The sequence below is a fragment of the Varroa destructor genome, unplaced genomic scaffold (assembly GCF_002443255.2).
Source record: "Varroa destructor unplaced genomic scaffold, Vdes_3.0 BEIS01000007.1, whole genome shotgun sequence".
NCBI lineage: Eukaryota > Metazoa > Arthropoda > Arachnida > Mesostigmata > Varroidae > Varroa > Varroa destructor.
In genome coordinates, this window is record NW_019211460.1 from 9770566 (window position 1) to 9796966 (window position 26401).

Sequence of the window (26401 nt, forward strand, 5' to 3'; positions counted from 1 at the left end):
TCGTACACATATCAGACTATGTCACGAAAAATAACTTTATAATAATAGAAACATCCAGTTATGACTCTACTAAAGACGCATTGATTTTCGTACTAGTTAGACAAGCCAGCTTTTTCTACATCTAAGTGACTATTTGTCTACTAACTGGTATGACACACACACGTCCAGCCAGACCCAGTATAACCAGCAGAGGCCAGCGGGAAAACAGCCAACTCCCACCCTTTCCCCTACGAGCCACCCTCTCCGGGGGTGGCAGTCCCTCTCCAAACGGTGCCCTCACCTCTGACGAGTCCATGTGGGCTTCATGTATCGCCATATCGTTCAAGTGACGGCGGTGAAACCGGACCGCTGTTGAAGATGATATCCGGGGCACCGGCGAGTTCAGCCAACGCGGCTGCGCCGCTATCTAACGATGACTGTGAACAGTCGTGAGTTGAACCCGGGTCGTTTAGTTTATTAGTTGGCGGGGGCCCAAATCAGTCAAACCAACGCCATGATATATCAAAGGATTGCCCTTGTGCCCCGTGTCTGATATTCACATGAATGTGCGTGAATCTCTTTGGTGTTCTGCTGGATGGCGTAGCAGAGCCAAAAATAGTTACTTCTATTTCTACACTTGAAGGAATTACACACTACTCGAACGCGACGGATAAGAATTTTCATTAATGGCGTAAAACGCGGTGCTCTCGTTTCATTGCGTAGTAAAATATGAATTTGTTTCGCCTAAATAGTGATCATGTAACATTGTCCGTCTGACTCGTCACTATGATTACCCCATGGTTTGTTCTAGACGTCCACCGTTCATTATTTTTCCATGCATCAGCCAGGGCGTGCTAATTGGTGTTGATTTTTCTACTTCTGGATACGATGAATATAACTACAGTTACTCCCGCCATGGTCAACTAAAGTGTTTACTGTTGATCGCAAGAAATTCATCAGGTTATCTGTGGTGATCTATGTCATCTTCGCTTTGTCGCTGAGGCCTTTTTCATTGTCAACTGTCTAGAATGGTTACGTATGCAGGCCGTTCCTGGCCATAGCTGACCCTGCAACGCAACGGACATTCTTGTATTTTTCATTGGGGCTGTTATTGTTCGCTCGCAATAGTCTTCACCGAGAGGTGCCGAAGTACGTCGAGCTCACGTAGCGTATGCTGGACTGAAAGTGGTGGTATTCTTCAAATGGTGAAATTTCATCACGCAAGCAAAAACCTAAGTAAATGGTAATCGTCACCAATATCGGCACTTATCCACGACGATAAAGCGGCTGACGAAAAAGTGGTGGAAGAGAACCTAGAAAGAAAACATCAACCTGTAACAGTTCGCTAAAAACAAGATCAATTGTGTCACAGTATTTATATAGCAGTGCATGACGGGTACGACCGACGGCTGCTAGTCGGAAGCCGGCTAATATTTGATACCGTACAGGCAGAATGTGGCTCCCTCGACAACAAAAGCAACGGAGAACTGTGGCACTTGCTCTTACAGAAATAATGACGCTCTCAGCGCTCATTAGACAGCTTCATTTGGTAGCCGGTAAGTGTCTAGGACTTATGTTGACCTGTTTACGCTTGTATTGTAAATATCCGGCGTTTAATTATCCGCGGATCTAAATCGTTATTATAGTATAGCGGGTTGGCCAGTTTGAAGCTAGTCGCAAAAGTCACTACCAGTTTATCGTGGTCATAGCGTATTTTCGACTCCGATTATTATTACGGTGCTAACCGTTGCGTAACACAACATTGATAAAATACGTGCGAGCTTATATCTTCGGAAAGGCAGTACATCTGAATAAAAACACTATATTGTACGCTTCCGTACATAGACTCAATTAAGAGTAGACACTAAAGCTAGTGATTATGTTCCTTCAAGCCCGTACTACACGTACATTCAGTCACAACTGCGTTCATCGGCTACACTTCGGCCATACAACAATCATCTTTAAAATGGTTTATACAGGCTAAACAGTAAGATACGCACCGACAAGTCTCACATCCTAACCTATAAAAAGTGATACGACCCGAAGACTTCTATGGAATACATGGCAGAGTCCCGAATTCGTTGAACATGACCCAGACTTTACCAATGGCCTTTTCAATATACTTGTAATATGCTAAGTTGAACAGTTATGGCACGTACAGTTGCAAGCTGGCGCTTTCTGCTAGAAAATCGATTTTTCCGTTGCATAGGATGCTTTCTATAAACGCTGTATCGTTCATTCATGGGCAGTCGAGGGGTGAAGAAACGAAGCTGGTACCTTTTCGAGCTCTATTTATTAGGCAGATTATATGTAACACGTGATACTCACAGAGGTCAATATAACCTAGAGTTTGTATATTGATGACGCTGTTCACACCATAATTGTACAAGCACCTCATACATTGAGTAACCATTTAAATGCCTATTAATTTTTGATACTTTTGAACTTGATCAGATTCTCCTTTAGTAGCAAATCAATTTTATTTCTGCTATTTTATTATTGTGATTATCTTATTTGGAAACATTTTTATTCAGGCTAGTTATTAGAGCCAAAAGGTTTAATTTCTCTTATTAAGCATAAGTGTACACTGATCTGTGGCTGAATCGAAAACTAAAATCGTCCTCAGATATCGAAACGCTCATTTCATTAAATATGCGATTATATTTCTATCGTCGATCTGTTCTGAAGAGTTGAACTTCCGTCAACCTTAATCAGTTTGTTACTCAAGCTATCTGCGTAATTCAAGTACTTTTTAAATTTACGCGCGCCTTAGCTTTTGACCGCTCTAGCCTTCGTATGGCAACTGCGTCGGCAGCTACTTTCATGCATCACAAACGTTGCTATTTTAGATCTCTCTCTAGCGCTTTTTACGAGGTTAAAATGCTCAGCCGCTCCGGGAACGAGCCCGTGTATTCTCTGGCGAGCGTAGGCCGTAGGCCGTAGGCAAGTTAGCGTATTTTTTGTACCATTAATTGTAATCATTCTGATTGTGATCGTTTACTAAAGCAGAGAGCGTAAAATAGCTGATCCGACTTAAATTGCGCAACGGATTTTTGCCAATTGCGTACCGGTTAAACGTAGATTCTCTCCGCTCAGTGAGTGAAGACGATAAAGAATAACGTGTATAGTGAAGCTTACGTAGCATAAAAATGCTACATTTATATCCATAGCGCGCTATTGATGATCGAACTCGCAGACTTCGAATAAGCTAAATAACGGTCGTCATTTCGAGACCTGTCGGAAGGGTTGCGCGAGAATCAATTATAGAGGATAAAATCTTCAAGTGCAGAATGATACTGACTAAGAACAAATGTTTAGTTCATAGGAAAATTACATCGGGTGACTCAATGGTTGCATTAAATCAGTGTTTTGAACGACAATAGGAACTGATGGATCGTTGCACTTATATATTATGCCCTGTCACCTCGACAATAAATATCTAGGAATAACTATAATTAAGTTAAGTAGCGTTTCTGATTCACTGAAGGGTAAATGACAAGGATGGAAGAAGGACATTGTAATTTCCAGAGCGTTCGATCGAACTAACGCCAGTTACGATACTCTCGGCTGCATATTCCTCTAGCTTTGTACATTCGTATATTACGTCTATGCATACGAGCATGTAGAGGATGCGTTTTAAAATACAGGAAAAAAACGTTTATAGCTATCTAAACTTTTACGCAACCACTGATACGCATTAGTATAGAGAACTCTAGCAAAGTGATATCCAGCACACGTAGTCACCCCGCACTAACCACTAACCCCCCAACAACGAACAGCTGTCGTGATTGCTCACATATGGCGTTCCCCTCATTGACACGATTTAGGTGACAACCTAATTCCATTAATGTAATTGTTCAATGTATGCCACCTGTCAGCCAACCTTTCACCCGTGCCCCACGTAGGTCCTTTCATTCTGACCAACGTTTTTGACTTTCGTATAAGTGAACACAATAGCCTGGTAGTGAATAGCCAGAATCAATCTGTTTCGGCAGTGCCACGTTTTTTGCGTTGCCTAATTAAGCAGTATAGGCGGACCATAGTAGACGAAGGCAAGACATTTAGGACCAGGTGCTAATAACTGAGTTATGTTCCCATGTCATTACCTACAATATATATATGTACGTGTATGTATATTAAATTGAAGCATCTAAGATGTAATATGTTTATACATTTACAATATGAATTGAGTTTATTTATAGAATAAATGTTGTATTTAAATTTGTAACGTGTCTTCTTTAGCACGGTTTATCGAATCTCATTGATGTTTTGTATCATAGTTTGTCTTAAGTTAATCGCGCCATATTAAAATACCGTGGTCCGTACATGAACCCGCGACCGCAGTTACCATACGTGGTATTCTTGACCGCACCGCTACAAAATCAGGTATTCTAAATAATCGATACTTGTCCAAAATACATAAAATAATAGAAATAGCTGCATACGAAAGCCTAATAGAAGAGTTTGCTCGTTATGAGCTAAATGATAGTCCTTCATTTGCAGAACTCGACCAGCTCGACAGGTACGAAGCCACAAAAATAACACCGTTAGCTTAAACGAGCACTGTCTGTTAATCGCTCAACTTTCGGGGGACGAGGATAAAGAAGGGTATTATCCCTTTTGGGCAAATCCAAAGTGATGACTACAATTTACGCTCTATTCATAGCGCTACGTGTATTGTGTACAGGCGGAGGAAATATAGAAGCACAATTAAATCGAGTGCCTGTCGTTCTCCTGTGGTAGTACAGGCGTTTCCGGTAGCCCTGATAACTGAATATACGAATCCACTTCATTTTCCCTCAATCAAAAAAGACCGAGTCGGTAGGCAGGTAACTTCGGTTCATTAGCCATGGAGCAAATTCCATATCGTTGGATATATATCCAATCGTATTGCGTTTTATTAGTTAATAATGTGGTGACTACCAAAAAATACGTGCAAATGTTGAACTTGACGGGCGATCTGTCGAATATAAACAGCTTACGCTCCTAACTAAACGTTCAGTGGATTGACAGGTAGTGCGTGCGATTGGATAGCACTAATCCAACCCAAGTAGAAGGCGCATTGATTGAATGAATTACCCTTTTTCTAATAACACGTGTCCTACTGATATTCGTCCGATATATAGTGTCGCGACGTATGTATGGCTAACGCCATTCGACGCCTATCTTGACGCTGAGGTAATCGTGAAACGATTCGCGAATGGCACTGCCTGTCAATTTGGGCTAGAAATAAAGCGGAATACATCAGATAGATCAGGCCGCTTTATCTTTCTTTACAGGTTGGGGCCTGTCGCTTGCGGCACAGCATTCTCTACCCGAACCAATCTTGCAGACGAAAAATCACAAAAATAGCTTACAGTGTTTAGAAAATGGTCCGAGCACAGACACATACATGATTCTACTTTTATCCTTGGTCTTATGTTGGAAATGCAGGGAAAAATCATTGCTTCTTTACTTAATCACACATTGCCTCTTGGATGGGTGGAACTTGGCGGAAGGGATAATGTCAATAAATTCTATTCCTACGAGATATATATATATTGATAAATCATGTTATTCCCTTTTATAGATCGTGTGTTCGTACCGTGTTGGTTGCTTCCGAGCAGATGTCTCATACAGTGGCATTTGACTATCTGTACGTGTCGAATAAATTTCGGCGGTAAACGTCAGTGTCTTTTTCTTGCCGAGCGTAGTCGATCCAGATTGTAAGAATATGCTTTGAATCGGTGTGAGCTGGATTCACGTTTTTAATACTATCAGAATAGATATTGTTATATATATTGGAACTTTGTACCCATTGTACCCTCATCGACAGCGTTATACGAACGGTTGCACTATATATTGATGACAATCGTACATGCCACTTAAGCAACTGTCATCCAGGGCCACACGCAATCGATGAGCTTATCTCAGATAATGTTCTGTCATATCTGATACAATAGCAGTATCATTTCTATTCACCATATTTATCTGCCTGCTAGAATGATGGTTTGTTTCCGATGGTAGATTCATTAATTATATTAAAAAGTGACGACGCCGAGATCTTCTAAACTGTCAGTACCCGGATAGAAGCCCGTTTATTTAGTCAGTGAGGATATGGTAGATTCAAAATATGTATGCATTTACGACTGTAATTTTAAATGGAATCATACGCATATAGATTCAGATGTAGAGCGGCGGTACTTCGACGTTCGTTGGTCATTTTGATAGTGTATGTGTCTTCATCCACTGACTGGCGTTATTTGAAGCTAAAAATATTTCTTCGTTCAATTTCCCGTCAAGGATCTCGCCCGTTGTACGTCCACCAATGGCTCCAAATAATTATCTCGACACTTTCATATAATGTAATGAGTACAGCGAAGGTACGTTCAAAGTAATTAATCACGGAGGAAATAGTAGATAGTCGCTTCGTCGGATGTCACTGGCTATGTACCATTCACCGCAAGCTATTCGTGTCTCCGATCATTGTGGTTTATCCAAAAATCGATACGACTAGACAAGGACAATACGGTAAGAAAAATATTACTGCGACTATGACGCTAGAGTCTCATCATTACGTCTCCTACGTATCGTCGCCGTACGTATAGAACGATCATATCTATATATCTTGCTTGCTGCCGTGCACAGTTCAAAGAGCATCTGAGGCTGGTGTATTAAGCCGCTGTCGAGGTCATTACGGTTCTCACCCAGTGCAGCTCTGAGGCCAGCTAACAAGCGAGTGAGGGCATCAGGCGTCGTGGCAATCGCGGAGGAGATTTGGCAAGGGGCTGGGCTGGTTCGGTCGCTCAAACTCCCCTAAAAGTCTGAGCCAGTGTGGTCGTACATACCGAAATACTGAAGACATAGGGAGAGAAACTGCAGTGGCTTATCTGCTGTTATATGAACAAACAGAGAAAGGGTTTGGGAGTAGCCTACGCGAAATACATCCGAGTGCAGCGATGTAAAGCCGTCCGGCAAACAGAGCCGTAGTCCAATCATCAGTGACCTGGTTTAGAGATTGGAAATAGTTCCGACGATCCTTGCTTCTTCCTTTCCACTTACCGTACGTTACTGAACCGCACAGTGGTTCTATCTACGTCTGGCAGGAAACGGGGTCGTTGTGTACTCGAAAAGCAAAATCGTTTAGGGCAACGTTTCTTGTCCCTTTTTGTATGGTACTGCTCTGAGCGGCTTCATTGAAAGACGCTTGCGCCTTAACTACGCCTCGAGCGGTGATTGCTACGGGAGACAGCTGTGTAAAAGGAAAAATAAGGCGGATTTGCGATGGCCAAGCGCCTGCCTCAAACTAAGATCGAACGAAACAGGCGAATGTAGTGAGCCCGGCGCTCAGGTTGACAACGGCGTGAGATATTGCATTGACGGTGTTTTGTTAGTCCGGCCTTCAGCTGTGAGTGGATCATGACTCTTTATGTCACAAAAGCCACAGGAGCTGTATACCCCGTAATCGGGGCTTATATTGTAAGAGTACATCGTAGTAGCTACGTCGTCGTTGGCGCTCTTTGTAAGCTAGGTCTTTTTTCGAAGCGTAAAGAACCACGAACAAACGTTGCAGGCAACTTGAAGCTAGTTGTTTGCTTGTCGACCCATACCATCAGCGCGTAGTCGTACCTAATTCAATAGCTTACGGCCTTCGAGCGCTCACGAGCAGCAACATGGCCGGCAGCTTTGACAACGAACATACAATGTGCGAACAGTCGTGTCGTCCAACTGTGGCACTGGGTCTTCGTTTATTGGGCGCTGTGGTTTCACCTTATACCTTACGCCGAAGCGTTTAAGGTAGACGCTTGCTTAGACGAAAAGATGCTGGCAGACCATTGATAGCCAATCACTCACTAAATGTAGCTTCTGTTCTGTTGAAGCCTTTAATATTTGGTCCATAGTATACGTCCATATGCTTAGTTGTAGCCGATTGTTGATCGATTTACTTTATACGTTTATGAGATTAGTTCTAATCAGGTAGCCTTATTCAGGAACTAATTAGAGTCGATCTAACACGTGTAAGCAAACGAGCATCGATTGTGTCATACAATATTGGTGTGAATCCGTCAATGTGTGCGTGTATATAAAATCATAATATTGTGGAAACGAATGGTTTGTCCTGAAGGCTGGCAACAAGAAATGGCTTCGTCGCCTACCCACGTCACGGTAAAGTTTGAACAAGGAAATGACTATCGAATCTCTAATTGTATATATTTGAATCAATACGAGCATAATGAATACAGGGAGCCATGCCTGTTGTAAGTTCGAGTTTGTGAAGGGTACTTAGTAAGTTCACAGGTCGAGTCGGCGTTCAGTTAGCCTCAACCCATTAACCTCTCAATTAACTTTAATTTAACATTCATTATATTAATTTCGAATTCCTTTCATTTTGGGACCTGACTTGATTTTTTGTCGGAAACACGTCCAATATAATTATTCATTACTGTGTATAGTCATTTTTGCTAGAGGTTTGTTTTTCAATCGTTTCAACTTCCAATCAGTATGACAGAGCAATTTGCAGTGCTGCCGGGTTGACTTGGCTGCGTCAAATCTTTTCCTTCGAGGAGTGTAAAAACTACAGCTAACGTGAGATCAATAGTATTCAACGGCATTTGTCCAAACACCTTTTAAACAAATGTATCCGAGAGTAACTTCTGCTAAGACGGCACTTATTCGCTTGCTGATTGCTCTATTGAATCAATACCTTAACAACTGTAGCTTATTGTAACAGCGGGGAAAAAGAGTCGTGACGCATTACATAAGGGCAAGTCAAATCTAGTGCTTCTAAAGCTGGTCAATATCATATCAGAGCCAAAGTAAAGTTAATTTGAGTAAGTTGAAAACAGAAGCGATCAATTTTTCGGTAAAACACCGTTCAACTATAGTCTAATCTTGCTTAGAATCATATCTAAGAAACCGGTAAAGCACGTTATATCTTTGAACCGGTTTGTTTTTAGTGGTCCTGAACGCTGCTGCGTGCGTCGCCCCAGAGGCCACAATCCCATGCGGTGACATAGGTGTACATTTAAATAGCCATATAAATTAAAATATGTTGAATTGTTGAATCTTCATTCAAACGTGCCGCTAGCATTATCAAGGAATAGCGAGGTACAGACCTGTTTGACCTATTTGACGTTCGGATTATACACGCAGTATTCACTTTACAAACGGTGAAATGGCGACTGCAAGACTAAAAGAATACCGCGGATCGCCGCGATACAAACTTACCGACTTGAGCTTACCGTGAAAATCAATATTCTCAACTCTAGATGCCGTCGTTTTTCCGCTTGTCGGCAATCATATATGCGATAAATGTATACACGAACTTAGAAACTTCACCCGAGAGGAAGATTCACGAAATATTTGAGATGATATCCTGAAGCGCAGATGAGAATTCTTAAATAGTATCTGGACAAAGCTTTTGGCTTGAGTTTGCTACTTAACAAAGGAACAAACATTACGCCATATTGCAACGCATTTGAAAAGCAAACTAACAAGTGGTTTAGCCACGAATTTATAGGGGCTAGCTTATATGCGAACCCGAATAGGTTTGTTAGGGGCCAATCATTTAGAAAATAAAAATATTTAGTCAGAGACGAACGTTGAATCATTATCAGCTTTTCATCCGTACAAACATATATATATGTATAAAGATAAATATGGGTCACTACAAAACGACTTTTTATCTCCATGACTACAAAATGCTTTGAAAATCGAAGGCAATTTTAGACTAAAAGATTAATGTACTTATCGTGGTCGCCACAGCTGATTGAAATACAACTCGTTTAAGTCGGCCTGAGATGTCGTTTAGAACGCGTCTAACAATGGAATGGTGCGACATGGCCGACAGCTATTTTCCCACCTAAACTCAACCAACAATTGGAGATGTAGTAGCTGATAAAAGGACAAGCAAAAAACCTTTATGGGATCGTAAAACTGCCCCTTATAACAGCCTACGTTCCGTTCATTTCCCCAAATATCGGCGGTAACGACGATTGAGGACAAAATCTGGAACGAAAAAAATGCTGCCGGGAAACGCGTCCAAGCTGAAGTAAGGCATGTCCAAGCTGGCTGAGCCTGTCGACCAGATGGAAACTCAGGAAGGCCGCGGTGCGGAAGAACCGGGTTTACTGGTCTAGCTGAGCGGAATATCATTGCCTAAAGTATAGGAGGATTTCAGTAAGATCTACGCGCGTTGGTCTAAACGTTCGGCTCAAAGGCTACACAACGTACAGCCAGAAAAAGCTAAGGCCTCTACGGGTGGTAGGGTCTTGTAGGAAGGGCGCCTATTGCGGCAGTTTGCACAACAAGAAGGTATTACACTGTTCTATCGATAGAAGTAGATAAAGAGTAATCGTGTTTTTTCAATGAGACGTCATCTCGTAGAATGCCTTTCACTTACCAAATAACAAATATATAAAAACAGATATACTTTCACGTGCAGCATATGCTCCTGCTGCTTGACAAATACATTTTGCGAAAATTACGAACGGCATACATCGCTGTCATCGAAGGTCTGCTTAAGTAGGCTAATCGTTGTCACCCCTATGTTTTGAGCTTCGTCCCGCATCGCGGTCAGAAATTTTATTAAAAGGCTGGCTTTCAGCATGAAGCACACCGTGGGTCGATATCGGGACTTGAACCTAAACCGGCACGTGTCCCTAAGATCACCTTGCATATATGTTACCCATTAAGCTATCAATCGGTGCAACCTGCACAAACTAACTGTTCCAACCATAAGGTGGTGCAGACAACCTACTGAAAATAATTCGTTTAGACGATTGCATCAGGCTTTTTTTTTGCGCATTCAAATGACCATTTGACAAAGAGCGTCTATATGCGAACTAAGTGAACATTCAAATGAATCAGAGGAAAAATTTCTCTGATGTTACGTAAGCGTGCACAGTTACTGACGGTTTGTTTACATGAATTGGAAATTCGCGAAAACTAATCAACGATTATACAGCCTTGTATTAAAAAGGCTTGTGTTTGCGATTCCATATGGATATCCTTTGCGTATGGTTGCCAAAAGTCGTTGATTACATAGACATCTCACAATAAGTACCTCCATCCAATAGACCTATTATTGCGAATTACGCAAAGAAACATTTAAAATCATGGATCTGACAAAAAAAAGTGTGTTTATTTCTATACTCTGTTGACCATATGTATTGCTGTTTTTTTAACCACCGACGTCTTACGAATTAAAATGTGGAATTTCAGATTCATGCATATGGCATCTTCGTATATTATTCTATTATACAAACGCGATACGTGTGCTTATAAAGTTGTGAGCAATCCACGGGCTCCGTCCATAGTTACTGCTATGGATATGCACCATATACGCTGATTATAAAATTATCTGATCGTCACAGTCGATAAGCTAATAAACACGCGTACGAGTTCGATGTACGGAGATCGGTTTGGTGATAAACGAGCTTAACCTTCCTCTCGTTATGTGCTCCCATTCACCATTGCTCTACGTTTCGTCCACTGCATTCGAAATAAATACGCATTTCGCCTCTGTTGACCTCGGCTGCCCTTAGCTTATGTTCACACAGAAGTCTGATAGCTCGAATGAGGCTTTTTCTGTATACATTGAGTAGGACAGGGCAGGACTAACTTCACTAAAGTATTGACAACGAGTACAAACGACAGGGTTATAAAGCGACGAGAGGGTTAGGGTCCCGTCTATCTATGTGGATCGCCCTCTTTCTTTTTATCACCGTACTGCGCGATTAGATCGTACGCCCACCGCAGGCTACTAGATGATTGGAAAACTGCCACCCATTACCGGCGCCGCTGTTGCTCAGCGGCAGAGAGGTGCTATCATATCCCTCGTAGTGAGCGTTACCTTTTCCATGAGGTCCATCCAGCAGATCTGCCCTATAATTTGAATTCGCCTGCTGACACTGTTTATAGTACTTCGCAGGCCACTGGCATACTAACTATTCTCTGTGTGAAAGTGATTCGTTTCGTCCTCTGTTTCGTCAGCAATTTAAACTGCTGTCAACCTAGCCTTGGCTTGTGCTTCTGTCCTCTAACACCTACTTCTCACAGTGGTCATTATACCGTCTACATTCTAGTTTGGTCTAGCCACTGGCGCGGAGCCAACATGTCCAGGAATCAGGCCGATCTGGCAAGTCCGTCGCTATTTGAGATGATTTTCATTCGGCCCGTACATGCTATAAGTACGTACGTATCGTTTTACATCCATCAGTGGGAAGTAGCGGACGGGGGGTGGCAATGGTGCATCTATGACAGCTTCAATGTGTGGCTGTACGGTCACGGCTACGTGCATTCCCGCATTGAGCTAACAGTATTATTTGCATCGACGCCTCTTTTAGTTTTGCCGTCTCCGGTGTAAGTGGAGATGAAGTCTGCTTAGTCTGAAACCGCCCTTGCCGGCGGTAGGGGGCAGGACGAGGACCTTTTTTAGTCACAGGCAGGAATCGACATGACGATAGTAGACGAAAGAAAGACAGAGAGGGTAAATAGCACATTGTACAACGTACGACAGAGAAGGACGAACGAGAGTTAAGGGAAGGCTCGTGGAAGGTTACAACCGGTCATCTATATATATGTGCGTGCTACGATATCTGTAGGAAGAGAACTTGCAAAAGGGTCAAACAGTGAGAGATTCGTACGCAGTAGATTAGCCGCTATCGCGACTATTACTGGTATGATTGCTATGAATGCGTTTGCAGTGTCGGCATATGCTTTTGTGTTGTCCATCGTATGGTTGCTTGGAGCTGTTTATTCCCGCTTTGGTTTGTTGTCCCGCAAATAGGCATCCGGAAAACGATTACCACGATCCAGCCCATGGGGCAGGAACAAATAGGAGCGCCGAAAAAGAGGAAGATTTTGAGCGACGGGTGTGATTATACCTTCCATTTTGTACATCACTGTGCTATTGCCAGCAGGACCTACCTCATCGCCAGAACGAATAAAGTATTCACTGGAAAGGGGCTTACGGATGTGACCCAACGGCCGGCTACGGAGGAAACAATGTTTTTCGTCGTTAGGTAGAGTACCGCGTAACATTGTGCCAGAGTAGGCAAGCTTGACTGCGGAGCCGTTCTATCGTCGAATGCAGAAGTTATAAAAAAGAAGAACAGCCACTCCTCCGAATACGAACAATGTTGACTGCACTCTTTTGTCCTGTTGCTGGCGATGGAGACACGTGCAAACGTTATAGTAGTCGACTCGATATTGTCCTACGATGGATAGAGGATAATGAACGGGTGGTTTCGATCTGAGTAAAGAATCTAGGGAGTAGCCAGGAACGCTAGCGACCGCTGGAGCAGCAGTTGGCGGGGGAATGAGTGAGCGAGGATACGCTAGATTAGTCATGCACATATTGGTGTACTGGGGCATTGCTAGACAATGAAACACATAACAGTGTAACGTGAAAGCCACGTATGTCATCGCACAGTATGCGGGGAGCTGCGTATATGTATGTGCATCTATGAATAGCTAAATATACGTACGGTCGTGAGGTAATCATATCGTGCACCGGCATCGAATAGGCATATTCCTACCGAAGCTAGATAAAATAGTCAGTCTTGCCAATAAGATCAATAGCGTCGGAGAAATGAGAGTTAAGACTAGGATTAAGTACGCCTATCATTATTAACAACAAATTCGCAATAAATATGTTTGTAATTAAAATTAATGACGGATCTTATTGCAGGAATGTATAGTATAAAGGATAAAAAGTCTAAAAAAGGACAAACTAAAAAATAAATATACATATATTATTATCCTTACTTAATTTATTCACGTAATAAGCATTTTATCTTATTACTACTATTAATCATTTATAGGCCACTATCGAAGACCTGTAGGCCGCTGATCACATGTCGACCAAATTATCCCGCTATTCAGGACAGCGAGCGGGTAATGATCATCAACAAACCGTTTATCGAGATCTAGATTTTTACAAACACACATAATAACAGCGAAATGTTTATAATCGTTTCATAAACGCGCATAATTAGCAGTGAGACTGCGATAAAGCACCGTTCTAATACTATAGCCCTGAGTTATTCAGTAATGTAGAATATGAACAAAGAAATTTGTTTATAAATGTTAAACGCTATGACAATACGCGCATTGGTATTTTTGTTTGACGAGTAGGCAATCTTAAAAATTTCGTTGTATATGAGTATATTGTACAGTATCAGTTCCTAAATATCAAAAAAATCGAAAATAATAACTTAAACGGCCCATACCTTTTTCACAAGAGAACATAACTTAACATAGCGAGTAGAAGTGATGTTGATTCGTTTAGATGTGCCCTATACTGCGCAATTTTCAGTTGTAACTTGCTATAAGAAATTAAAAAATCTTTAGAAGTACCAACCTGCTTTTAGTTTTTTCTTTGATCATGTCTGCTGTTACGAACTACTGCTACTACTATTACGATTGTTAAATTAGTACCTTTATTTAGTCGCGCCTATCGTGCAGCTTGTGTAAAGTTACCGTCTATATTTTCAATACGGACCGTAGTTGTTTGTAATGTCAGACTTGTTAATTTTATAGCTTCGTTGCAAGAACCATGAATGACTTTTCAGGAAACAATTGATGAGTCTAAGGCCAACTGGCTGTTCCTTCTAAAAAGGTACTGCATTGAACGAGCTACGTAGCTACATAATATAATAATATAATATAACTCAATAATAATAATAATATAACATAATTCAATAAAATTCCGTGAACTTTTTGCCTGAACTTAACGTGCTCGACCTAGTCGATCGTTTACCATCTCCTGTCCTTGATGCTCTGCTTGTACTTCCCGCTATAACATGACGGTGCACCGCGAATAATTATATAGTTTCAACAAAAGGTTATTGTGGACATGGATATGTAGCGCGGTGGATGTCCTGGTAGCAGTTCTGCCAACTGCATGATAAGCGCATACTGATCTGTCATTTTGGCAAACAACTTGGCTTACATTGCCATCTGCTGGAAAAATAATGATGATAATCGACGTACTAATTATCATATCTTCTATCATAGTTTATTTACGTTGTTATGTAAAATACAATGGTTGAAAGTGGCTTCCATTTCGAAGCGATCGTAAGTCAGTCGTACCCGTTCCATTGTACTCACGTAACCACCGAGGGGTTCCGACTAAGTTGTTGAACCGTCGATCTGAATGTATTCTGCATACGGATTGTACACTGTTCTCGGCTTGAGAAGACATGTCGGATTCATTGAATGTATGCATTTTCGCATAAAGGGGAGACTTATTAAGAAGCCACGTAGACTGGTCCTGCATCGCCGGGTTCGTACTGTGTAATAATGCATTAAATTTGCAAATTTACATCTTTGAATTAATAGGTACCGTTGCAAGTAACGGACAGTCCGGTTGCACTTATCCAAGTGATTTTGGTGATGGCACCACGTATTTAGTAAGCCGCCATTATCGAGACTATTTAATAACGAATCGCCATATCGGTTGAATTTTAGGTTCACTTATGGGGTCTAATTTAGGTGCTGCTTCTGCTATGGTTGTTACTGTTGACGTACAATTAACGGCGTGTTGACACACCCACCATCGATTGTGGAAAAAATTCTTCTAACTAAATGTTTTTTCTCTTGGAGAATAAGGATTATTCCTTATTAGTATATAGGATATACTAGCATGTATATGACGTTTATTGCGTACGCTAAATAGGACTTGTGTTAGTGCACATGAGCTTGCTATACTAGTCAGCGTTCCCCGACAGAATGCTTCTAAAAAATTGACGATTCTACACCAGGGATGGAACTTATCAGATGGTGTAATGCTTTAAATATAAAGTTATCAAGATTTTCTTAAATACGTACTGTTTGCCGACCAACTTATTTTTTCTAGGAACTCGCTCAAACGATCGCGTACGGAGTGACTGGTTAAAAAGAAAAGTACATTCTAAGAGTAAACAAATACCACATGATACAACTCTATCGAAGGAATTAAACAAAAAAAAAATATCTATTGAAGAAATCCAAATCTATCATTTTCAAAGCATACGAAAAGCGTTCTTCCGTCTCAACCTTTACACAACTTTATAAGGATAGCTTTGACTCATATACAGAGGAACAGCACAAACATCAATAGTATGTGCATTTTTATTCCCTGTTCAACGTATTGCGCTCTATAGATAGAGGACCATAACTCAAGGAATCTAATGAACCTCTCTGGAAGTTAGTAGTCGTATGTAAATGACAAAGATAAACTATTATGCCACATGTTTTTAAGAACCTAGTCAACGATTCAGCAATTTGGGACAATGAGAATGCTAATCAACCGCGGGGGGGGGGCATAGGCAAGTGAATTCTAGCGGGGCAAGGTAACAAGCGTCCTTGTCGCAAAAAGGTATCTCTATAGCAGGTGCGAATGAGACAAAGCCATACTTTTAGAGGTTGCACAGTCACAAGGCCACCGAGACACGTCTAGCGGGTTGCGTAGTCGCGTTCGAAGATATGCCAGGTTCAAAGTCACGAGTCCCGAAATCCCGTTAGAAGACGTATTAATGTTTGCGGTTATGAGAGTTAGTAAGGAACCAGGTGCATGCCTTACACGCTTTTAATAAAAGGAGTTATCTTTTAGATGGTTGGTCACAGAACTTACAAACAGTTTATATTTATTATTATTTCAGATAGTCATGAGTAGAACATACGTTTGTGGCAGCATTCATGCGACTCGTTGTCCTAGGCATGTTAATTGATCACCATATTTTTTTCAACTCGTGTATACTACATATGAGTGTTGCGAAAAGACGACTTGATACAGACGTACCCCTATACGACAAATCTGCCCGAACCCTAATTTTTTTACAATAGAATAATATGATGTTTGAAAATGCCAAGTAAACTTTTGTCGCATATATTTGTCTAGCTCGGGTACAACGTACTCTGTGCCCATTTGACCCAAAGCTACCTGCAAACTCTGCACACACGTGGAAAATGCCAGTCAAAACGTTAACAGAATTCTTCAGTCTCTCTTCGGAGCGAGTCATATTAGATCACTGTTTTGTTATTGTTGTTGTTACTATTATTATAGCTTTCCTGGCGTGTTCTGCCGAACAATTGGTAACTCCCTCGACAGCTCAACAATATGATTACCGGGTAAATGACGGCTTACTATGCGTCAGTTACATTTGTCGTTTCTGTGAACTTTGAGAGCAGTTTTTTTGCTATTTCGCAGTTGCTACAATTCTAGAGCTATCGGGTTCTCTGAACGAATTCGGGGTCTGGACATAATCTCTCCTGAACGTGCTTTTTTACTGTCTCAAAAACCGTTACACCATCCTTTACTATAGGCCACAAGGCTACCTGATCACAGACTCCGAGCGGCCCTGAAACCCTTATGTAAAGGACGATTTTTTGGCCCAGCCTAGGTTTAACTTGCTCAGAACACACGTGATGATTTGACGACAGCGGACGAGTAGATGGATTGAGAAGTGTGTTAGCAATAACGATATGGTAGTGAAAGGCACCTTGTTTAAAACCTACTTTTTTTACCAATGTAAAACAGTGCTGCCGCGGCGTCCTATTACTATCAAATATAACCCAGTGTGCAAACGAATTGCAAGCATTTGCTGAGAAAGCATAGTCTTATTGCGATAGAAAAGAGCGTTATCGAATATCGCTACCGAGGATAGAATCTAACATTTTTGTTATTAGATCCTAATGAGTCCAGAATATCATTTCTCATGTGTGATCCCCGCGCGGCGCCAATGTCTAGGACACGTATCTCTGTGCACTTGATGCACACATTTGCTGTACAGAGATGACCTTTCCTTTTCCACGAAGCGTGTACAAGTTTTGCAGTTAATAGAACCGTATTAACGGAGAATTGGCCCAAAGGTTGTAAATAGGAACAAGTAAGATCAAAGTAGCTGTGGTCCACAATATTGACCAGTCATGGTAAGCGAATGTGTAGTATATTCATATATATTAAATCATATCCCTATTCCGCTGCTGGTATTTTTGTGCATAGCTTTTCATATATATATATATATATATATATATATATCCTGTATATATATATATAGCTCCTTGTGTAAAGTTTCTCCTGCACTGGTGTTTAAAATCAGAGCAAGCACTGGCCCGCCTCGCATCATGCTTCGTGTTGCGCTATGTAGGCTTACTTGTGATCTCTACAAGCATTTGCCGGACACACTTCCATTGTGTTCAAAGCGGACTAATGGGTGCTAGCCATTGGCATTTGACGCCGTACGAGTCCGCGACGATAACAGCCGGGGTTACCGTCATCCTGAACATGGTGTCGTTATGATACGATACGTAGCGATCACAAATGTCGAAGCTGCGTACATATATACGCTCTCTTTCGAATCCTTCTTTTCGGAAAATAGCATGGCATCGGGCTGAACGTGTCCACATAATGGGGTACTTAGTACAGTTCACTCAAAACGTTCCCACCAGCAAGTATCATACAATTTGGGCATATATTGCGTCGCACCACCTGAGTTCAACCGACATTACAGGTTACTTCGCCGCGGTAAAAAAAAAGTATCGAAAGGTGCTCATGTCGCCGTTTTTTGGATGCTAGTAAAGAATATACTGAACTCGAGTTCAGTGTAAGTCTAGTAGTGACACTCGGTTCCAATAGAAATCGCTTAGCGTTTACGAATTTGGCAAACGTTACATATACCAATAGATGAAGTAACTGTTTCAGCGAACCGGCCATTTTTGGGGCGAAGGCACCCGTAAAACTTTGTCTAACTTCGATCTTCGGATCAAAACAAGCCTCACGACTTTTGTTGGTCATTTCACTCTTTTCACGAGACGGTCATACTTCTCAATCTATTACTTGGGTTTTCTCGCGTGGAAGTCCATCAAGAGCGACCCTATCATTTGCTTTCGACCATATTATTAGTCATTCTATCGCTGCAACCAAAGGCAAGCGAACTGGCATAGCTTTGTCGTTGGTTGGAAAGAGTAACCACTTCACTCTACGCTTATATGGCCGTAAACTTGTATTTAAACTACATTATTTGATTTATTACAATATATTACCGAATTTGCAAAATCGCTCTGCGCGTAATCGATCACCCTCATATACCGCATCGTATTTGCCGCTCGTTGTAGGGGATTTTCGAACTTTTTTTTCGTGTATTTTATCGTGTACTTGAGAAGAATTTACTCTTTTTCTCACTAGAGGACCCTAAAGCCGTATATCCCATATAATATGAATGATTTCGAATAGGTGTCATTTAAAAGCTAAAATTCAACGGTAGTTAATGTGTTACCATGGTTCAAATGTCCTCATCCAGAATCAAGATACAAATGCTCAGGCCCGTATATTCTAGTGCTGTTTGTGGTCAATACACGTGATCGGGAAGGTCAACCCAGTAATTTTAATGTGAAAGATGCTCACCAATTACAAAAAAAAAAAAATCGATAAAATTACTCCGAAAGTTGAGCAAGACTGACCCATTAATAGCCATGATATCGCCAAGGTGCTAAACATACATCCTTGACTAAATCGGATACAATCAAAACCCGATGCCTCAGTGCCACACAGATTAGAGCATAGGTATTCGCTCGATCATATCTCCATCTGCAAGTTTCTACCCAAAAGCAACGGAGTCTAGCCATTTTAAAGCGGTAGATCACGGGGGATGAAAAATAGAACGTAAACAACAACAATAATGTGCAAAAATGAGAAAGAAACGTGCGCTCTGTAAGTGACAGTGAGATCCAGGCTGGCGCCAGAAAAGCTACATGATAATATGTGTTTTCTGGGGATTGAAAAGCAGTCGTACATTACGAGGCAAAACGATCCATTCGAATCTCCGCTGTCAACAGCTAACAAGACGCTAACAACGAACCATTAGGAAAAATCGATCTGATTTAGTGAACGGTGAAACTTCCGTCTTCCACCATGACAATGCCATTTAGATCAGAAATTATGCCTCCGACGTATAGCCAATACTCTCTGTCCACCCTTGCCAACCATTCGTGTCCTGGCAGAACCTCATCGATCAAAATGGCGCATATTTAACTTATTAACATTATTTTAAAATATAGAAACATAACTATTTCAATTTTGGCATAAAAACAACTGATGCAGTGTCGATAGCCAGGTATTGTACCGCTTAGGTCCGTAGGGGGTGACAGTGGCTTACGCTGCGCGATAGATTTTTTCTTTTGTCCTATATTTATCTTTCACTAATAGTATACCAAAGCCATTCGCTAAATAATGTGAGCGATACGCAAGACATCCATTTACATTTTATCTAGAATTATCGCTCACAGCTGATCTGCAACAGTAATTAGATGAACTATAGATAACAATACTTATCGGATATTAGGTAAAAATGAATTATAATTAGTAAGTTAGAAGCCTTGATGAGCAATCGAATACATCGTTCCTATATTTAATTCTGCTAAAATCTAATGAAAATATCGCTTATACCTTCGACTTGGACTATCTAAACTATGATCGTACTTAATTTTACTATGAGATTCTCTAATGTGTTTAGTCGGTTATTTTTGATAGTCGTTGTATGTCGACAGCTAAAAAAAAAAACACATGGGCTAGAAATAACGCGGTTTGATGCCTGAACAATAATCTATCGTATATGATTGCTCAAATCAAAAATAATAACAATCAATCCGCTTACCCAGACTAGCTAGCACTACTATTTGTCAAGGCCTGTTGGCTGAGGGATTATGGCCTCGAGGCTTCAGAATCGATGCTTTCGATAAATTCATACCTCGACAGAGATTGCTGCTTACGTATTGGCGGCGTTATCATCGGACGTACAAACTGTTTGATTCTAGATAGAACGTTAAAATATCGATTATGTACTATCAAAACAAAATCTAAATATAATTATTACACCATTGTTAGCTCATAAGTATTTGTGTACTTTTCAGTATATGATTCAATGGATTCAGATATTCGACGTACCTTACTATGTTTGCATTTTTTGGATAAACCTGATTGTCTGTAACAGTGCGATAATCGTGATAAACTTCTATCTATTGTCCAGAGCTCTGCTCCGTTCAAGTTAAATATTGAATGTTAAAGAAGATAAGACACCGCCCATCACTTGAGCCGATGAATCAACGTTTGAAGAGTCCTCGTGACGTTATTGCTACATCACATGTACTCAGTGCACCAAATGAGACAGCCAGGAGTCGTTCGAAATTCTCAGATCAGATCAAGCGACAGGTCACTAAGCGCATTAACTTTGGCGAGAGTTAAGAGGCGGGGACACAGGACCCCATAACCTGCCCTGAGCTCACGGTGTATAAAAACGCGCATTTCTGGGCTTCAGATAAATTGTCAAATTCAGCGGTTTGTTGCGTTAAGCAGCATCTGTAGAGCACACACAAACAGAGAAGATATGTGTGTAATAACAACTTTGTCTATTGTGTTGAGTAGAAGACAGCGCATTGAGGCATAGTATCAATATCATTACAAACAGATCCGGGTATACGATTGAACGATTAATAACTATTATGGAACAATTTAACGAAATTCAAAGAAACAGTGCCGTGTATGCTTAGTTCCAACGATTTAGACTGCATTTAATAGAGAAATCAATTATTATCTAGAGATTTCAGAGTTGTGCAACAGCGTTATAAACTCTCAGCAACAATTCGCTATCCTGAGGGGTGAAGTGTGAGCGACGAACAAAAACTGGAAAAAAAAAAAGAGGTTTTTACGAGTCTGTAAAATCGTTTTAGCTATTAGGATTAATTGCGCTTCGTGCAACCTAACGGTATTTAATTTTGAAACGTCTTTCGGTATCCTGATGTCTCGAGAAAAATAGTTAGCGATAGCAGGATAATGAATCATTGTATACAATGTGAGTAAAATTGAGGCCTACTTGGGGAAAATGCGCATGATCAAGGACTCAAGTATCGAATACATCCGATTCGGTGAGCAGTACTGCGTTTTCCCATACTGTATATTATTATATTGTAGTATATAATCCAAATATAATTGTAATATCAAACTGCAAAACCAGTTGGACAATCTTATGCAAAATACCTTTCTCTGCTATCTGGACGACTTCCATTGAAGTTCGATAGCTTTGTCTTAGCGATACGTCCGTACTCATCGAAGTTTAGCCAAGATAAAGTATATTCAGTGATTTTGTAGTTCGATATCGATTTTCACATACAGAGTGCTAAGTATCTGGCAAACGAAGGCCTTACTAAGCGCTATTTTAGGCGGGTCTGTCTTGTTTACGTAGTCTGTTTTGGTGCCATTCTAACACCGCTACAATTCCATTGATAATAACAGCCGCGAGAACTAGAAAGGGGATCAATGTATTAGATGCACCCAATTATCTTTTACAACTCCTCGTTCCTCTACTCGCATGTACGGCGATCTCTTTCCGTCAATCATCACCTCATCTCCACTGCATAACCTCAACAGACGGTCGAGTCTTGTTCGAAATGTTCGCGTTCGTGCTCTCGTACAGGCTACCTGGCAGATCAAAAGGAACATACAGACATGCGTATGCGACCTGGAGTATACAGCTCATATACGCCCATTTCAAACTTGAGAACCAAAGACGGAATACGACAACCATGTCTCCCTACCATCCCAATGATCTGACCCGTGGATTCTCTCGTCCATCGGAGCCTGCTGCTGCCGCCGCCGCCGCCGCCGCCGACATCGTCGACCGAAAGCCATCGCGTGTCTCACGTCTATTAGCTTCGAACCACAATCCAAGATATCTCCTCTAGGGCCACAGCCGATCTTCCCTTTAATCCTAATGTACCAACCCACTTCATTGCATTGATATCTATTGATATTGCGCTTTAACATTAGTAATAATAATGGTAATACAGTTAGCAGAACGGAATTTTCCTTAGCTCATTTCAGTGGTAGTTGTTATTGTTACTGCTGCTGCCGGAAGAGATAATCGTGAAAGTGACAATAAGGAGACGTATTATTCCTGCCTTCGACCTTTAAACCTGGTCTTGTATTGCAGGTCCTTTTTCGCCCAAAACAATGCCTTACTTGCTCGTCGACGGTGCATGAGCTCTTATGTGGGCCAAATTTCGGTGAATTGAACATCTCTCAAATTGGACATGGCGTGACTTATTGAGCGATCGCTCTCAGGAATAGGGATTCGTAAGGCTAGCACGATGGTCCAGATTTGATTCGAAGTTGTGGCTGGAGAAAATAGCCTATCGAATTTCGAAAATTATATTTCTTTAGGATGTTGATCCGCTGTGGTCGTCAACCCTTATCGATCAAATAAAAAAAAGAAAGACAAAGATGGCTAACAACATCCGGCAATAGCATGAAACCAATACTTACTCTCAAGTGCGACTCACATAGCGACCCAGAAACGGATGGCTTGTAACACCCTAGCTTAATGTCGTTGAATGCATCAAAAAAAAAAAAACACAGAAATAAGACGAGATCCATAGAAAGTAGAAGGTCAATAATCCAGTCGTGGCCAGTAAGCCGAAGAAACCTGGGAAAAGATGAAGCAGCTATCGGTCATGGCTGTGTAAGTACAAAAACAAGAAAAAATTAGATGATCGGCAGAAATTGCCTTTCAAATGTATCCTGATATTTCTATTCGGACATTACACAAAGCTCATTGTTAGCTTCTTACAAACAACTTTGACATTATATTAAATGCATTGCTTTGAATCATTATCCTGAAAAATCCCAAAAAGACCTCTGATGTTGTTAAACATCATCTGGCACGAAGGATTAAAGCTACTAATAGGAAAAATGTCCGAAGCTACAATTTCCAGTAATTGAATGAATTAGAAATATTAAGAAAACTTTATTTTCACATACATTTCTAATTATAAGGCGCACTATTCATTCAATTATTCATCGTCGATAGAAAGCAAATTAGAATTCTCCCAATTTTAAACTGGGTTTTGTACAACTCAAATCGCTCATCGTCTAAGCACATCTTTTCCCTGGTAGTATGCAGATTTATACAGGCCGCTCGCAACGGACCCAAAAAAAAGCAGTTCGTTAACTTTTTATAAACAGTTTTAATTTACTTTGAAAATTGCAGAGCGGACGAACCCCACCTGAATTCGTCCTAACACTAAACCTGACGGCCACTAGCCTAACGGCTCGTTTCCACTTTGTCAAAAAATTACAAGATAAAGAACGTGCCGATGATTGATTTTTTTTATGCGTTGACGGCATAAACAAACCCGTCAGGCTTGCCTAGACAAAATTCCGATATTATTAGCAGACATCTGAATGACGTACGCCTCACGTGTCGCTAGTTATCAACGAACAAGTCGTGGTAGACGGAGCAGCCTAGTAAGTGAGAAAACCCGTGATATGCATACAGATACTGTTACCATGATTGATCCGTGGAATTGATAAGGCCCTGCACGTTCATGCACAAACGAAGACGTTCCTGCAGTATCCCACGTTTTATTTAAAATCGATTAGCGAAGCCTGTACGTGTTAACAACATAGATACGACCCAAGAATGATGAACATAATCGAAAACAATGCTGAAATATTACCCTTCAGCGTTTTTTGCTAGGGGTCAGAGTTGATAGAAACATTATAACTGCTAATGTTAAAATCATCAGATATTCCCTAGATTATAAGTGAGATGTAGAAAAAAACAGATAATAATCCAATCTGCCCTGAATAGACAACAAAATGTGCATATAGTTAATGACTGATACGACGTCACAGAATGTGTGTGCTGAAACCATTAGGTTATGTTTTAACATACCAGCGAACAGATAGTGGTGACAAAATTTTTTTAAATAAAATAACTTATGAACATCGCGATATAAGTTTGGTGCAATGCCTGTAACGCGCAATGAATCGAATAAAATTTTCGTAAGTTTTTTTTTTTGTTCTTTTTCATATGCCGCTTTTCAATGTCATAGAACAACAGCGAGCATCATTGCTTAACAATAATCTGTTTTGATCTATTTTGAACGATCCAATTGAACATGTTTGTACATCTATACAACCATGTACTATACCTTGTATAATTGTGGTTCATATAAACAGTTGATCGATGGTTGTCATGGCATTTACTCCATAAATACACCAAAAAGAAACGCATTAGAGGTGGACCCAACGATGTTCGTATTTGGGCATCTGTCTGCTTGAGTAGTCCATGGCTAGTGGGACACGAGCGAAGAAAAAAATCACTGAAACATTTACAATTAATAGCCTAGACACGTTCCGCCTTTTGAAATGCATTCAACACTTAGGTACATAGCGGTACCACTTCGAATATGCGCACCGCTGTGGCTTGCCGCTAAAAAAACTTTAGTTGTTGAAAGGAAGTCGAAATACTAAGGCAATTCTTCATTTTTAAGACATCTGCCGATCGTACGTTTTGTTTTGCCCGCATCCGAAGTATTGACATGACCTAGATTAGTAGAAGAAGCAGGCACCTGTATGAAGTTATAACTAAGTTAGGGGCAGTTTTGGGGATAGGAAGTAAGTACTGCTAATTGGATTTTGACATGTTTAATACAGAACATGCAGTGTGTTTTGTACCTATAGAAATACACGTGCGCGCGTATGCTCATTTGTCAGCAAACACAGATTCGTGAATACGCTACCTCTTATAAAAGCTAGTAAATAGGTAATTTGTTAACCGCTAATTAGACTTAAGGAAATAAGATAATTGCTAGGGTTTTCACTAGACTACTCCAAAGCTACACAATCACATTGACCGATAATCGGCTGCCGTGTCGTTGGAGAATCAAACATAATTATTTCTGATTCTCTCTATTTTCAGGACGACTTAATACGTTTTCCTTTCGATATTTCGTCCCTCGAGTCCTTCGGCCGCCTGTCTTCTATGATGGTGTACACCATACTGCCCCTAGGTAATAAAAAAAAAACTCGAGTAGATCATAAAAAAAAAAAAGAAAACAATTATCAGAACGATGATTATAGCTAAAGTCACGCGTGACTAGCAATACCTTCACCGTTACATAGAACGACTGAAACCATATGAGACCACGCTGGTCACGATACTATCTATGAGCTTGATAACATGAAGCTAATCTCGGACGCGTTAAAGTTCAGCCAAAAAACGTTTTCGCGTATATAGTTTAGAAAGATATTCCTATAACTCGAGTTGAACATTGGCTGGTCCTTCTCCCTGAAGCTGAAAGTCTTGCAAAAAACCCGATGAAGCCGACAGCTGATATCACAATAAACTCGCAAAGCAACTTATTGGTGGTCTTGCCGATTTGTGAGTGTTTTAACCATTTTGTTAGGGTGCATTTACCTTAAAACGATATCAGTAAAAGTTCTTACAACTCTCTAACCTATACCATACGTTGACATAAGTTTAGAGGTCTCGTTAGGATATCGTATATCATATAACTTTAACAGAAGTTATAGTAGCTCTTCCTTGTCGTCAGTGACGCAAAAATACAAGAGCAAGTTTTTCTATATGAACATCAAAACGGCCCATTGTTACGCAACGAT

The 26401-nt window shown here is 40.8% G+C and overlaps 1 protein-coding gene across 6 annotated transcripts in view; it reads left to right on the top strand.

Annotated features, from left to right (window-relative positions):
* Positions 1–259: 259 nt before the first annotated feature.
* Positions 260–26401, top strand: part of LOC111254409 (zwei Ig domain protein zig-8-like) — a 36744-nt gene continuing 10602 nt past the window's right edge. Inside the window, exons 1-2 of one of the 6 annotated variants that reach the window (XM_086974538.1) lie at positions 260–1535; positions 25701–25791. In XM_086974538.1, the coding sequence (XP_086830664.1) occupies positions 25764–25791 (28 nt within the window). In that variant the 5' untranslated portion in view covers positions 260–1535; positions 25701–25763. Of the gene's footprint in view, positions 1536–13802; positions 13858–24427; positions 24782–25700; positions 25792–26401 lie in introns of those variants that run through there. The other 5 variants (XM_086974539.1, XM_022815229.2, XM_022815231.2 and 2 more) reach the window with 5 other exon arrangements.